The sequence below is a fragment of the Siphateles boraxobius genome, unplaced genomic scaffold, assembly GCF_051911475.1.
Source record: "Siphateles boraxobius isolate OS27281-9 unplaced genomic scaffold, OSU_SipBor_1 7, whole genome shotgun sequence".
Taxonomy (NCBI): domain Eukaryota; kingdom Metazoa; phylum Chordata; class Actinopteri; order Cypriniformes; family Leuciscidae; genus Siphateles; species Siphateles boraxobius.
Genome location: NW_027509197.1, coordinates 39,997,501 through 40,013,025, shown reverse-complemented (window position 1 = coordinate 40,013,025; position 15,525 = coordinate 39,997,501). Strand labels below are relative to the sequence as shown.

The 15,525-nt window shown below is 37.8% G+C and overlaps 1 protein-coding gene across 1 annotated transcript in view; it reads right to left on the bottom strand.

Annotated features, from left to right (window-relative positions):
- Positions 1–15,525, bottom strand: part of LOC143723736 (E3 ubiquitin-protein ligase SH3RF3-like) — a 149,062-nt gene that overhangs the window by 12,565 nt on the left and 120,972 nt on the right. Inside the window, exons 5-7 of the mRNA XM_077216486.1 lie at positions 15,364–15,458; positions 10,811–10,981; positions 1,298–1,521 (exon numbers count right to left, since the gene is read on the bottom strand). Coding sequence (XP_077072601.1) covers positions 1,298–1,521; positions 10,811–10,981; positions 15,364–15,458 — 490 coding nt within the window. The remainder of the gene's footprint in view (positions 1–1,297; positions 1,522–10,810; positions 10,982–15,363; positions 15,459–15,525) is intronic.

Here is a 15,525-nt window from a genome sequence, read left to right as displayed (position 1 = left end):
CAGGTGTGATTAGATGATGTCACAGCAGGTGTGATTAGATGATGTCACAGCAGGTGTGATTAGATGATGTCACAGCAGATGTGATTAGATGATGTCACAGCAGATGATGTCGCAGCAGGTGTGATTAGATGATGTCACAGCAGATGTGATTAGATGATGTCAAAGCAGGTGTGATTAGATGATGTCAAAGCAGGTGTGATTAGATGATGTCACAGCAGATGATGTCGCAGCAGGTGTGATTAGATGATGTCACAGCAGATGTGATTAGATGATGTCACAGCAGGCGTGATTAGATGATGTCACAGCAGGTGTGATTGGATGATGTCACAGCAGGTGTGATTAGATGATGTCACAGCAGATGTGATTAGATGATGTCACAGCAGGTGTGATTAGATGATGTCACAGCAGGTGTGATTAGATGAGGTGTGATTAGATGATGTCACAGCAGGTGTGATTAGATGATGTCACAGCAGATGTGATTAGATGATGTCACAGCAGGTGTGATTAGATGATGTCACAGCAGGTGTGATTAGATGATGTCACAGCAGATGTGATTAGATGATGTCACAGCAGGTGTGATTAGATGATGTCACAGCAGGTGTTATTAGATGATGTCACAGCAGGTGTGATTAGATGATGTCACAGCAGATGTGATTAGATGATGTCACAGCAGATGTGATTAGATGATGTCACAGCAGGTGTGATTAGATGATGTCACAGCGGGTGTGATTTGCAGTGAGACTGTGTCCCGTCCTGCCGTTCTGTGCCGCTTCACGAGCTTCGCTCTTCAAAGTTCAAGAACTGCCGAGAATTCAGCCCGGCAATTACTGCCAACGCAGGCGCAAGGCATTCATTACAACAGACATCTTATCTGAGCTGTAAAATGCTTTAACAAGCTCCTTTACCATCTAATGCGTCTTCAGTGAGCGCCGATCTGACCTGAATAGATTACAGAGCGCGTCACGTTCACACGCTTCATTGGCGCTGAGCTGACACGCGGGAAAAACTGTGTGTGTGTGTGAGGACAAATAACACTGCAGAAAGCTTCAGTAATGACAAACAATATGCACTACTGTATTCAGACACTAGCTTTTATTAATATTTTGAATTAGTAATTTTAATTTGAGTTAGAAATGTTGTCATTTTTATTCGTTTTTTAAGATGTCAATAATATGTCATAATATAATATAATATGTCAACGTGTCATCCACTCTACCTGAAAACATGAATTCATTAAAGGGCTCAAATCATGATTAATCAGATTTTCTAATCACTCTTTTGAGTTTTCGCGACTCACCGAGCTGCATGGCGGAGCGCGCTTGATTGACAGTTTGCTGACTGGACAAGCGCAGACAGTTCTTCATGTGTGGAGACGACGGGCTGGAGAGCGGCGAGCCGGAGCGAGACGCCGAGGACATCAGGACGGGACTCGAGGGGCCGGCGGAGCCCGGGGATCCAGGAGCCTTCACCTGAGCCGATCCTGGGAGACACGAGCGCGTCTGACCGACCGCAAACGGGGCCCTGAGGACACACAATCACACAACATGAGGACTCACAATCACACAACATGAGGACTGACAATCACACAACATGAGGACACACAATCACACAACATGAGGACACACAATCACACAACATGAGGACTCACAATCACACAACATGAGGACTGACAATCACACAACATGAGGACACACAATCACACAACATGAGGACACACAATCACACAAATTGAGGACTCACAATCACACAACATGACGAGGGACAGTCACACAACATGAGGACTCACAATCACACAACATGAGGACACACAATCACACAACATGAGGACTCACAATCACACAACATGAGGACTCACAATCACACAACATGAGGACTCACAATCACACAACATGAGGACTCACAATCACACAACATTAAGACTCACAATCACACAACATGAGGACTCACAATCACACAACATGAGGACTCACAATCACATAACATGAGGACTCACAATCAGAGGACTCACAATCACACAACATGAGGACTCACAATCACAAAACATTTAGACTCACAATCACACAACATGAGGACTCACAATCACACAACATGACGAGGGACAGTCACACAACATGAGGACTCACAATCACACAACATGAGGACTCACAATCACACAACATGAGGACACACAATCACACAACATGAGGACTCACAATCACACAACATGAGGACTCACAATCACACAACATGAGGACTCACAATCACACAACAGGACTCACAATCACACAACATGAGGACACACAATCACACAACATGAGGACTCACAATCACACAACATGAGGACACACAATCACAATACATGACAAGGGACAGTCACACAACATGAGTACTCACAATCACACAACATGAGGACTCACAATCACACAACATGAGGACTCACAATCACACAACATGAGGACACACAATCACACAACATGAGGACTCACAATCACACAACATGAGGACTCACAATCACACAACATGAGGACTAACAATCACACAACATGAGGACTAACAATCACACAACATGAGGACTCACAATCACACAACATGAGGACTCACAATCACACAACATGAGGACTCACAATCACATAACATGACAAGGGACAGTCACACAACATGAGTACTCACAATCACACAACATGAGGACTCACAATCACACAACATGAGGACTCACAATCACACAACATGAGGACACACAATCACACAACATGAGGACTCACAATCACACAACATGAGGACTCACAATCACACAACATGAGGACTCACAATCACACAACAGGACTCACAATCACACAACATGAGGACACACAATCACACAACATGAGGACTCACAATCACACAACATGAGGACACACAATCACATAACATGACAAGGGACAGTCACACAACATGAGTACTCACAATCACACAACATGAGGACTCACAATCACACAACATGAGGACTCACAATCACACAACATGAGGACACACAATCACACAACATGAGGACTCACAATCACACAACATGAGGACTCACAACATGAGGACTCACAATCACACAACATGAGGACTAACAATCACACAACATGAGGACTCACATGAGGACTCACAATCACACAACATGAGGACTCACAATCACACAACATCAGGACTCACAATCACACAACATGACGAGGGACAGTCACACAACATGACGACTCACAATCACACAACATGAGGACTCACAATCACACAACATGAGGACTCACAATCACACAACATGAGGACTCACAATCACACAACATGAGGACTCACAATCACACAACATGGGGACACACAATCAGAAAACATGCCGACACACAATCAGAAAACATACAGGCACACAATCAGAAAACATACAGACACACAATCAGAAAACATGCCGACACACAATCAGAAAACACATACACACACAATCAGAAAACATACACACACAATCAGAAAACATACACACACAATCAGAAAACATGCCGACACACAATCAGAAAACATACACACACAATCAGAAAACGCATATACACACAATCAGAAAACATACACACACAATCAGAAAACATACACACACAATCAGAAAACATACACACACAATCAGAAAACATACACACACACACACACACACACAATCAGAAAACATAGACCTGAGACTTATATTAGATCTTGTAAAAAGCGGCAATGCATTAACTTATGTTTACAAACGAGACATCGTGATAAAGTGTTAATACATAAAATAATTATAATAAATTTAAATTAAATTCTATAATTCAAGAAGGTTCAGTTTAAGTGAATGTTCTTCAACCTTTACAATTTTTATCACCAATAATTTTAATTTTTAATTTTAATTTTAATTTTTCTAGTCATTCTCAACTTTTTAAACTTAATTTTTTTAAAGTATTTATTCATTTTCATTACTTTTTCAGGTCCAGAAATTCCCTCATATACCCAAGGTTTTCCAAGGTCTCATTTAAGGACATACGTAGAATGATCCTAAATGTGAACATATATACACACACACACACACACACACACATACAGTGTACATCAGATACATAGATCACTGGAAGAAAAATGAAACAACCTATTAAACCTGAAATTATAATGCAGTCATTTAAGACATTTCTCCATTTATAGAAATTTTTGGTATAAAAGGTTCTTTAAAATTGAGTCAAGAACCCTAGAGTTTTATATAGAACCCCATTGAACCTCTTTTGTGTATTTATAAACGGTCACAGAACTGCAATATAAACTCAAGTAACCATTAAACTCTTTATTATTCTGTACAGTTCATGATGCAGGAACGAGCGACTCTGCTGACATTTAACGCATATATACTTCATTTAATCTGACGTTTTGTGCTGCATTAATCAGACTGAAGCTGTACAGACAGAGGAGAGCTGAGGATTCACAGCGATGGATCTCAGATATCAGCCTCTCTAAGTGAAACAGATCACGTTTTTATGTTGACCCTCCGGCATGGAGACCACCTGAGGGAAAATGATTCCCAGAAGCCCGGAGCAGTGGCTTAATGTGTTTACAGACGCTACACGGCTCCACCTGTGTGAAAACACACACACACACACACACACACTCGGGAGGATTCGCCTCGTCTAAGGCTCGTTATCGCTGCTTTCATTGCATGATAAAAAAGGTGTTTGCTCGCCTGTCGCACATGAAGTTTCAGCAAATGCAACTTCACCAATTACAGCTGAGACTCACACGTCTAAAACAGCACTGGGAACGCAAAAGTTTGCACGTTTATTTCAGGAGTTTTCAAAACACCAGATGCAAAGGCTCACAGGTAACGTCAGCAAACATGTGATGATGTGGTGATGATGAAGAAAATACAGAGACTCAAACAGATTCAAGCTGCACGATTCTGATAAACTGAGAATATATATAATTTTTTTGTTTAAAATAGAGATCATGATTCGCCCACAATTTTGAATATACAACTAAACAAAATAACAAGCCATTTAGTATGAGGTTCAGACAAAATGTCAGTTACTACAGTAAAAAGATTCAATGTCACACTTACAAAGACTTCAATTGCTTCATTACTGGATGAATCAGCATTTTTTAATGAATCACTTGAATGAATGATTCAGTGATTGTTTCATTACTGGATGAAGCAGAATTTTGAACGAAACTCTTAAATGAATGATTCAATGACTCACGCAAAGTCTTCACTTGTTGCATTACTGGATGAATCAGTGTTTTTGAACGAAAATCTTGAGTGAATGATTCAATGACTCACACAAAGGGCCCTATCTTGCACCCAGCGCAATTGACTTTGTACACGACGCATGTATCATTCGTATTTTGCACCCGCGCAAAGCGGACTTTTCCCTCCACAGACACACGTCGGCAAACTAGGGAATGAACTTGCGCTCCCTGGGCGGTTCAGCGCAAAAAAGGAGGCGTGCTCCGGCGCTAACAATCCCTGGTGCTATTTTGCAGTTCCAGAAAACAATTGCGCCACTGACCAGAAAAAACCTAGTCTAAAGTCAATGGCGCGTTGCGCGTACATTCAGATGCTATTTTAAGCGCGCATGCTTGGCCATAATACAGAGTGTGAACAACGCGCATCCACTGTAGATGATTCTCTCATCTACACAGATGCATTTTCCTTTTTGCAAATGATACATTATTATTAGGAAAAATATTAAAACACGAGGGAAATCCCATCACCAATGTCACTTCTCTTTCTCTTACGGCCCTGGCGAGAACATCGATCTCCTCGGCTGTGAACCGATTCTGAAGCGCCCCTGGTAAATGCGCCGTTATAATAGTATCGCGCCATGGAACAAGCGCACCTCGTTCATCATAGTCTTAAAGGGAAGGTGATATAAAGCTCTTATTGGTTTGTTTCCCGTTACGCCCAAACCACACCTATGAGTAATGAAGCTACTTCAGACCGAACCCTTTCAGATTTGCATCGAGGGCAAGAGTAATTTATCCCGCCAGTTAAATAGCAACAGCGCCGAGATCCACCCACAAAGTTACTTGCACTTTGCGCTTGACACTTGCGTTTTAGATCGTTAAAATAGGGCCCAAAGACTTCAAGTGTTGCATTACTGGATGAATCAGTGTTTTTGAACAAATCTCTAGAGTGAATGATTCAGTGACTCACGCAAAGACTTCAAGTGTTGCATTACTGGATGAATCAATGTTTTTGAACAAATCTCTAGAGTGAATGATTCAGTGACTCACGCAAAGACTTCAAGTGTTGCATTACTGGATGAATCAATGTTTTTGAACAAATCTCTAGAGTGAATGATTCAGTGACTCACGCAAAGACTTCGCATTACTGGATGAATCAGTGTTTTTGAACAAATCTCTAGAGTGAATGATTCAGTGACTCACGCAAAGACTTCAAGTGTTGCATTACTGGATGAATCAATGTTTTTGAACAACTCTCTAGAGTGATTGATTCAGTGACTCACGCAAAGACTTCAAGTGTTGCATTACTGGATGAATCAGTGTTTTTGAACAAATCTCTAGAGTGAATGATTCAGTGACTCACGCAAAGACTTCAAGTGTTGCATTACTGTATGAATCAGTGTTTTTGAACAAATCTCTAGAGTGAATGATTCAGTGACTCACGCAAAGACTTCAAGTGTTGCATTACTGGATGAATCAGTGTTTTTGAACAAATCTCTAGAGTGAATGATTCAGTGACTCACGCAAAGACTTCAAGTGTTGCATTACAGGATGAATCAGTGTTTTTGAACACATCTCTAGAGTGAATGATTCAGTGACTCACGTAAAGACTTCAAGTGTTGCATTACTGAATCAATGATTCAATGACAAACACATTTTTAACAGTCTCTTGTCTCCACCTACTGGTGTAACGGTGTGATCAATACAATCTTTATTTGAAGCATCAAGTTACTTTCAAAATTTTCTCTATTTTCATCACTACCGTAAACACATCAGTGTTTATATCTGAACTATAAACTTTTATCCAGTACTTCTGTGAAAATCTGAGTTGCATTACTGGATGAATCAAGGTTTTTGAACAAATCTCTAGAGTGAATGATTCAGTGACTCACGCAAAGACTTCAAGTGTTGCATTACTGGATGAATCAATGTTTTTTAACCAATCTCTAGAGTGAATGATTCAGTGACTCACGCAAAGACTTAAAGTGTTGCATTACTGGATGAATCAATGTTTTTTAACAAATCTCTAGAGTGAATGATTCAGTGACTCACGCAAAGACTTCAAGTGTTGCATTACTGGATGAATCAATGTTTTTTAACAAATCTCTAGAGTGAATGATTCAGTGACTCACGCAAAGACTTCAAGTGTTGCATTACTGGATGAATCAATGTTTTTTAACAAATCTCTAGAGTGAATGATTCAGTGACTCACGCAAAGACTTCAAGTGTTGCATTACTGGATGAATCAGTATTTTTGAACAAATCTCTAGAGTGAATGATTCAGTGACTCACGCAAAGACTTCAAGTGTTGCATTACTGGATGAATCAATGTTTTTGAACAAATCTCTAGAGTGAATGATTCAGTGACTCACGCAAAGACTTCAAGTGTTGCATTACTGGATGAATCAATGTTTTTGAACAACTCTCTAGAGTGATTGATTCAGTGACTCACGCAAAGACTTCGCATTACTGGATGAATCAGTGTTTTTGAACAAATCTCTAGAGTGAATGATTCAGTGACTCACGCAAAGACTTCAAGTGTTGCATTACTGGATGAATCAGTGTATTTGAACAAATCTCTAGAGTGAATGATTCAGTGACTCACGCAAAGACTTCAAGTGTTGCATTACAGGATGAATCAGTGTTTTTGAACACATCTGTAGAGTGAATGATTCAGTGACTCACGTAAAGACTTCAAGTGTTGCATTACTGAATCAATGATTCAATGACAAACACATTTTTAACAGTCTCTTGTCTCCACCTACTGGTGTAACGGTGTGATCAATACAATCTTTATTTGAAGCATCAAGTTACTTTCAAAATTTTCTCTATTTTCATCACTACCGTAAACACATCAGTGTTTATATCTGAACTATAAACTTTTATCCAGTACTTCTCTGAAAATCTGAGTTGCATTACTGGATGAATCAAGGTTTTTGAACAAATCTCTAGAGTGAATGATTCAGTGACTCACGCAAAGACTTCAAGTGTTGCATTACTGGATGAATCAATGTTTTTTAACAAATCTCTAGAGTGAATGATTCAGTGACTCACGCAAAGACTTCAAGTGTTGCATTACTAGATGAATCAATGTTTTTTAACAAATCTCTAGAGTGAATGATTCAGTGACTCACGCAAAGACTTCAAGTGTTGCATTACTGGATGAATCAATGTTTTTTAACAAATCTCTAGAGTGAATGATTCAGTGACTCACGCAAAGACTTCAAGTGTTGCATTACTGGATGAATCAATGTTTTTTAACAAATCTCTAGAGTGAATGATTCAGTGACTCACGCAAAGACTTCAAGTGTTGCATTACTGGATGAATCAGTATTTTTGAACAAATCTCTAGAGTGAATGATTCAGTGACTCACGCAAAGACTTCAAGTGTTGCATTACTGGATGAATCAATGTTTTTGAACAAATCTCTAGAGTGAATGATTCAGTGACTCACGCAAAGACTTCGCATTACTGGATGAATCAGTGTTTATGAACAAATCTCTAGAGTGAATGATTCAGTGACTCACACAAAAACTTCAAGTGTTGCATTACTGGATGAATCAGTGTTTTTGAACAAATCTCTAGAGTGAATGATTCAGTGACTCACGCAAAGACTTCGCATTACTGGATGAATCAGTGTTTTTGAACAAATCTCTAGAGTGAATGATTCAGTGACTCACGCAAAGACTTCGCATTACTGGATGAATCAGTGTTTATGAACAAATCTCTAGAGTGAATGATTCAGTGACTCACGCAAAGACTTCAAGTGTTGCATTACTGGATGAATCAATGTTTTTGAACAAATCTCTAGAGTGAATGATTCAGTGACTCACGCAAAGACTTCGCATTACTGGATGAATCAGTGTTTTTGAACAAATCTCTAGAGTGAATGATTCAGTGACTCACACAAAGACTTCAAGTGTTGCATTACTGAATGAATGATTCAATGACAAACACATTTTTTACAGTCTCTTGTCTCCACCTACTGGTGTAACGATGTAGTCAATACAATCTTTATTTGAAGCATCAAGTTACTTTCAAAATTTTTTCTATTTTCATCACTACCGTAAACACATCAGTGTTTATATCTGAACTATAAACTTTTATCCAGTACTTCTGTGAAAATCTGAGTTATTGTAAAACAGAAATAATGATACTGTGTGTAAGAAAAGACTGTTTTATATCTATACATGACATTGGCTCTCTCTGGATCCGAACGTAGATCTGAATGTTCGAACTTATCAAAGATTTAATAGAGACGAATCGCTGTCATTTAGGAATAAGATCATGTGAGTGATTAAATCCAGATCAGGACTTTGAATGATTAATCGTGCAGCTCTAAGATCTAGTAATAGACTCTCCAGATTCTCTCCTGTGGAAATGCAGCTCTAATGCATCAGCTATATATCCTAATCAATGTGTCGGCAGAGCAATTTCACCTTCTCAACTCTGGTCATTAAAGCCTGCGCATGTAAAACACATCTGCACTGTGCAGAGCTGATTCAGCTGGAGATAAGCATCTGGAAACACATTCTTTCTGTTGCTCGTTCATTTTACTGTTACTGCGAGTCGAAACTAACCCAAAGATCGGCTGAAACAAACAGCATTCACAGCCTCGGCTCAATAAAAGATGAAAAAATACTAGAAATATTGTAAAATCAGGTCTGGATCAATTCTGTGACCTGTAAAAACGAATGTTTGTGTTGTAATTTAAGGAAGTGTTTTTTATAAAACAGATCTTTAGAAATCTGCTCTGATCAAACACAGAAATAATAATGCAAATAATTATGACTTGATTATTAAAACAACTACATGAAAACGAGCAGCTGCTTTGAAGCATGTTTCCAACTTTTTTATCATAATTCTGCGTATATATTTTGCAATTCTGGCTTTTATAAATTTGAGAATTATATTATAAATGCAGAATTACGAGGAAAATTCTGCATTTATAACTCATAATTCTGTCTTTTTTCTGATACTTCTGTTTACATCTCATAATTCAGAATTTTTCTTCATTATTTCCCCTATAATTCTGCATTTATAACTCATAATTTTGATTTATTAAATATTACATTTATAACTAATAATTTTGACTTTTACCCCATGATTCTGCATTTATAACTCATAATTCTGACTTTTTTCCTCATAACTCTGCATTTACAACTCATAATTTAGACTTTTTTCCTATAATTCTGCATTTATAACCCATAAGTCAAACTTTTCCCTCGTAATTCTGCATTTTTAACTCATAATTCTGACTTTTTTCCTCAACACTCTGCATTTACAACTCATAATTCAGACTTTTTTCCTGTAATTCTGCATTTATAACCCATAAGTCAAACTTTTCCCTCGTAATTCTGCATTTATAACTCATTATTCTAACATTTTTCATCATAATCCTGCGTTTATAACTCGTATTCCATTTACGTCTCATTGTTGAAAACCGACTAACATCCACTCAAACCAAAATAGAGAAATGCTCTACAATAATATGAATAAGATGTGAAAATAATATGTAACTCAATAATATGTTTAATATTTCAAACATGTATATGAAGAACAGCAGGACTGAGAGGCAGTATTAGAGTAGTGTCAGAAGCTTCATTAGTTTCAGGAATGATCGTGACTCCCTCACCTGGAGACCGGCGTGACGTAGTTTCCTGGGAAAACTCCCGACGCTCCGGAGCGCAGTGACGTTCCTTTGAACCATCCGTCCTGACACTTCTCCGTCACGCGGTACATCTCGCTCTTACGCAGCTCCAGCTCGTCGGCCTTCTGCGGTTTGTAAGCGTACATGGCCAGATAGCTGCGGAAAATGAGAAATCTTTAATAATGAGCAAAAAATATTCCTGGTAATCTTATGCTCACAAACTGGGTATTTTAAGTTTTAACCAGGTTTACACAAATGTATCGCTCATTGTTAATTTTCATTATTACACGGCTCTGTGGAATACTCGATTCTGATTGGTCAATCGCGCCGGTATATTATTCCCTGATAACAACAGAAACACAGGCTCATCCGGGCAGAATTGCCAACTTAGCAATTTTGTTGGTAGATTTAGCAACTTTTTAGACTACCCTTGCAACTTTTTTTTCAAAAAGCACCTAGCAAATTTAGCAATTTTTACAATTTATTTGGCAACTTTTAGCAACTTTTCGAAAGTGAATCTAATCCAAACAATAGCTAGCGAAATAGATGAGCGGTTCATTCCTTATTCCTTAAGATCGCTGTGGAAATCACTGTGAAAACCCGAAGACAAAATACTATAGTACTTACTATCGTAAGACAAAATAGAACGAGTGCAGGGGCGGGGCTACATGAGGTCTATATAGCCAGGCACAGAGGCTGCGGGCAGCAGTATAGCACGCATTTCACATTTTAAAATTTAAACACATTTCATGTGTAGTTTCACTGGTTAAGAAAATAGCCTACATACAATGTAATTGTTCATAAGTGTTTACCTGTTCAATATCAATGCTGTATAAAAAAATCTGATCATGAAAAAGTGTTGTTTATATTACATTTACAAATGCTGTGCATATATGTGTGGTTGTGCATATATATATATATATATATATATATATATATATATATATAATACAAACAAATCTAACTTAGCATTTCAGATAACATCTATGTATTACATAACGGTGTAGTTTTGCGTTACGATTACGCAATGAGGTCACAACGTCATTTAGCAACTTTTAGCAACAAATCGATCTGCCTTTGGTGCATCCGGGTCACTGAAGTCAGCAGCGCTATACACTCGCTAAGAACGGGTTTTCTTCGTGGAAGCTAATAAAATATTAAAACTCAGTCGAATCAATATTTTGTGTAGAGTTATTAGTGGTGCTTGCCAAAGGCAAGGCATCCCTATTGTTATTGTGCATACTTATTAGTGGTGCTTACCAAACTCTATAATAACTCTATATAACTCTACAACTCTATATAACTCTATCTGTTACTATGTTATAAAAAATACATGCTGACATCACAGACCCCTGAGAGAGGCGTCAAATCGTGCGGCTTATTGAGGAGAGGTGTGCTGCATCTTTTCTAAGAGATCGGGGGTACGGTAATTGCCCCAGGGGCAAAAAAGCGCCCAAAAAAATCCCATAGACTTAACATTCCAACAAACTTTGACGAGTCATAGCTAAGAAATCAGATTTCACAGAAACGCGTGATTTGCCACATTTGAAGAGGCTGACAGGCTCTGTAAGAACATACCTCACAATGGGGTAAAAGTTGCACCCCTGGGGGGCAGGAGCTGCTCAAAGTTGCCCCATTGACTTACAGAGTACCCTAGCAACCTTTTTGCAAGACATATATCTCTGCATCAGAACATCGTATAGAGATGGAGGTTGGTTCTTTTGACTCATGCTAGCAAACAGGACTTCCAACATGCTACACATGCTAGCTGTGAATAGCTACATGCTAATAGCAAGTAGGTAAGTGCAAAATCATACCAAGAAAATGCTAAGAACTCCAATAGTAACCATCTGTGACAACTACCAACCACCTAGTAACACCATAGAAACCACCCAGAATGCCTTAGCAACCAACTAGCAACACCATAGCAACCACCCAGAATACCCTAGCAACCGCCTTGCAACCACCCAGAACACCCTAGCAACGCCCTAGCAACCACCCAGAATACCCTAGCAACCACTAGGCAACCACCTAGAACACCCTAGCAATCGCCTAGCAACGTCATAGCAACTACCCAAAATACCCTAGCAACACCATAGCAACCGCCTAGCAACCACCTGAACACATGAATAAGCCATATCTCAGCACCAAAACATCGTACAGACATTTATTTTGGCTCGTATGCAATCATGTACCACACCCTAGCAACCGAGTGGTGAGTTTTGCCACTGCAGGCACCACTTCACATTTTCTTCTGGAAATGTACATTCTAGTTTAATTGCTATCCAGTATCATGGACTCGCTCTCTTGTTTCATACAAACTGCCATTTAATGACTATTGTTTTGTACACTGTTGGATTATAAAACACAAACAGGTACGATTTTAAAACAGTTTAATCTGAAATCAATATCTCTTATCTCCTTAATTGTTTATGTGTTGAAATGCTGTGTAATAAGTGTTATGACTGTATATCGCATCTCTTGTCGCTGAAACTGCTCTCTCCACGAAGCTTTGCGTTTAAAGAGCTAATCAAATATTTCTACTCAGATCATTATTTTGTGTATAATAATTTACTTAAAGTAGGCGTATAATAAGCAGGGTAACGTACATCCGCTTCGCGTCGAGGCCTGATCACCCTGTCGGGTTTATTCTGAGAGAACAACCGGCTGGATGTACATTATCCTTTACTTAACTAATGGGAACAAATATATTAATATTTAACTCTATTCTGTAGAATTCAACAGTAAACATGGCGTCTAAAGATAATAGAGAAAACAGCCGAGAAGACTCTTCCAAAGCAGACATCAGAAACACTCTGTTGTGTCACCCTGAGGAGACAGCGGTGTGTATGTGTGTGTGTAAGTAGGGCTGCGACTCTAATCGCACTTGAGAGACTGCAGAGAGTAAAACACCATCATCACTTTGTTTTTCCGTCACGGAGTCGAAGGATGGAGAAATGAGGGGCTTGTGGGATTCGCTAATAAAAGCTGAAAGTGTGTGTCATTTCACTAAATGTGCTGCTACAAAATCAGAGTTGTTTTTTTTAACTGTTCACAACATGTGTGTGACGCAGGATTGATGCCTCTCTGATCAACTACAACAGCAGCATTTTATTACAATAAATCCCAATCAAATCGAATCCGCTGCTAAAACACACAGCGGTTTTATGAATCTCTCACATGAGGAGCTAAAAACACACACCGCCAATGCTAAAACACTAATCCTTCAAACATATGATCCTGACATAATCAATCACATCAGCTGATGTTTATATTGATGTTTTTATATATATATATATATATATTAATATTATGTAGGCTATATTAATATTCAAAATATTTGACTTAATTTAATTAAATCAAATATGTCGCATATGAATATACAGTACATTTAAATATTATTATACAAAAATAAAATCATATATAAAATCTCTCTACAAATATAGATTTTCTCTACATTATTTCAGTCAAATATAAATAAATATACATAAAAATAAATATATATATATATAATAACAGAATTATTATAGTATAATAATGCAATTTAAATACTGTTATTAATATATATAAAAAAATAAAAAAGCAACATATACAATCTCTCTATAGATACATAATATGTATAATTATCTTGAGTACTTCAGTCAAATATAAATGAATATACAAAAAAATAAATATACAAAAAAATAAAAAATAATAATAATAATGTATAGGACCCAGATGGTATGTGAATGAAAGAAAAAATACAATAATGATAATATTAAATCATTATCGTTACTATTATTATATAAAAATAAAACAATATATGATATTCTCTACAAATATAGATTTTCAAATACAAAAAAATACCTAAAAAAATTTATAAAATATATAAAATACAAAATAACAATAATAATAATAATATAGAATTAATATAAAATATTATATATTATATATATATATATATATATATGTAAATAAAACAACATATACAATATCTACATAATATATGTAATTATATTTAGTATTTCAGTCAAATATAAATAAATATACATAAAAATAAATACACATGAAAATAATAATAATAATAATAATAATAATAATAATAATAATGTATAGAGCCTATATAACAGGTATGTCTCGAAGACTTCATCTGGAAAACATATGTTGTGTACAAACGTCTTAGAAAAAAGCAGTTTTACATTCAATCAAAATCATAAACACCTTAGAGACATATTGCAGATGAGCAAACACTGTTACAGATGTAAAAGCAGACGTCTCTGTGTGTGTGTGTGTGTGTGTGTGTGTGTGTGTGTGTGTGTGTGTGTGTGTGTGTGTGTGTGTGTGTGTGTGTGTGTGTGTGTGAGTGTGTGTGAGTGTGTGTGTGTGTGTGTGTGTGAGTGTGTGTGAGTGTGTGTGTGTGTGTGTGTGTGTGTGTGTGTGTGTGTGTGTGTGTGTGTGTGAGTGTGTGTGTGTGTGTGTGTGTGTGTGTGTGTGTGTGTGTGTGTGTGTGTGTGTGTGTGTGTGTGTGTGTGTGTGTGTGTGTGTGTGTGTGGACTCACATGTTGAGAGGCAGCTGGACTTTAGCGGCGGCGAGAAGTTCTCCGGCTGAAGACGTGACGCGAGGAGGAACAGCAGACGCTGAGATCGAGGAGTCCTGTGGAGACCAGACACAATCCAGATTACCAGATTTTTTATACCATTTTAATATTCAAAAAGCATGT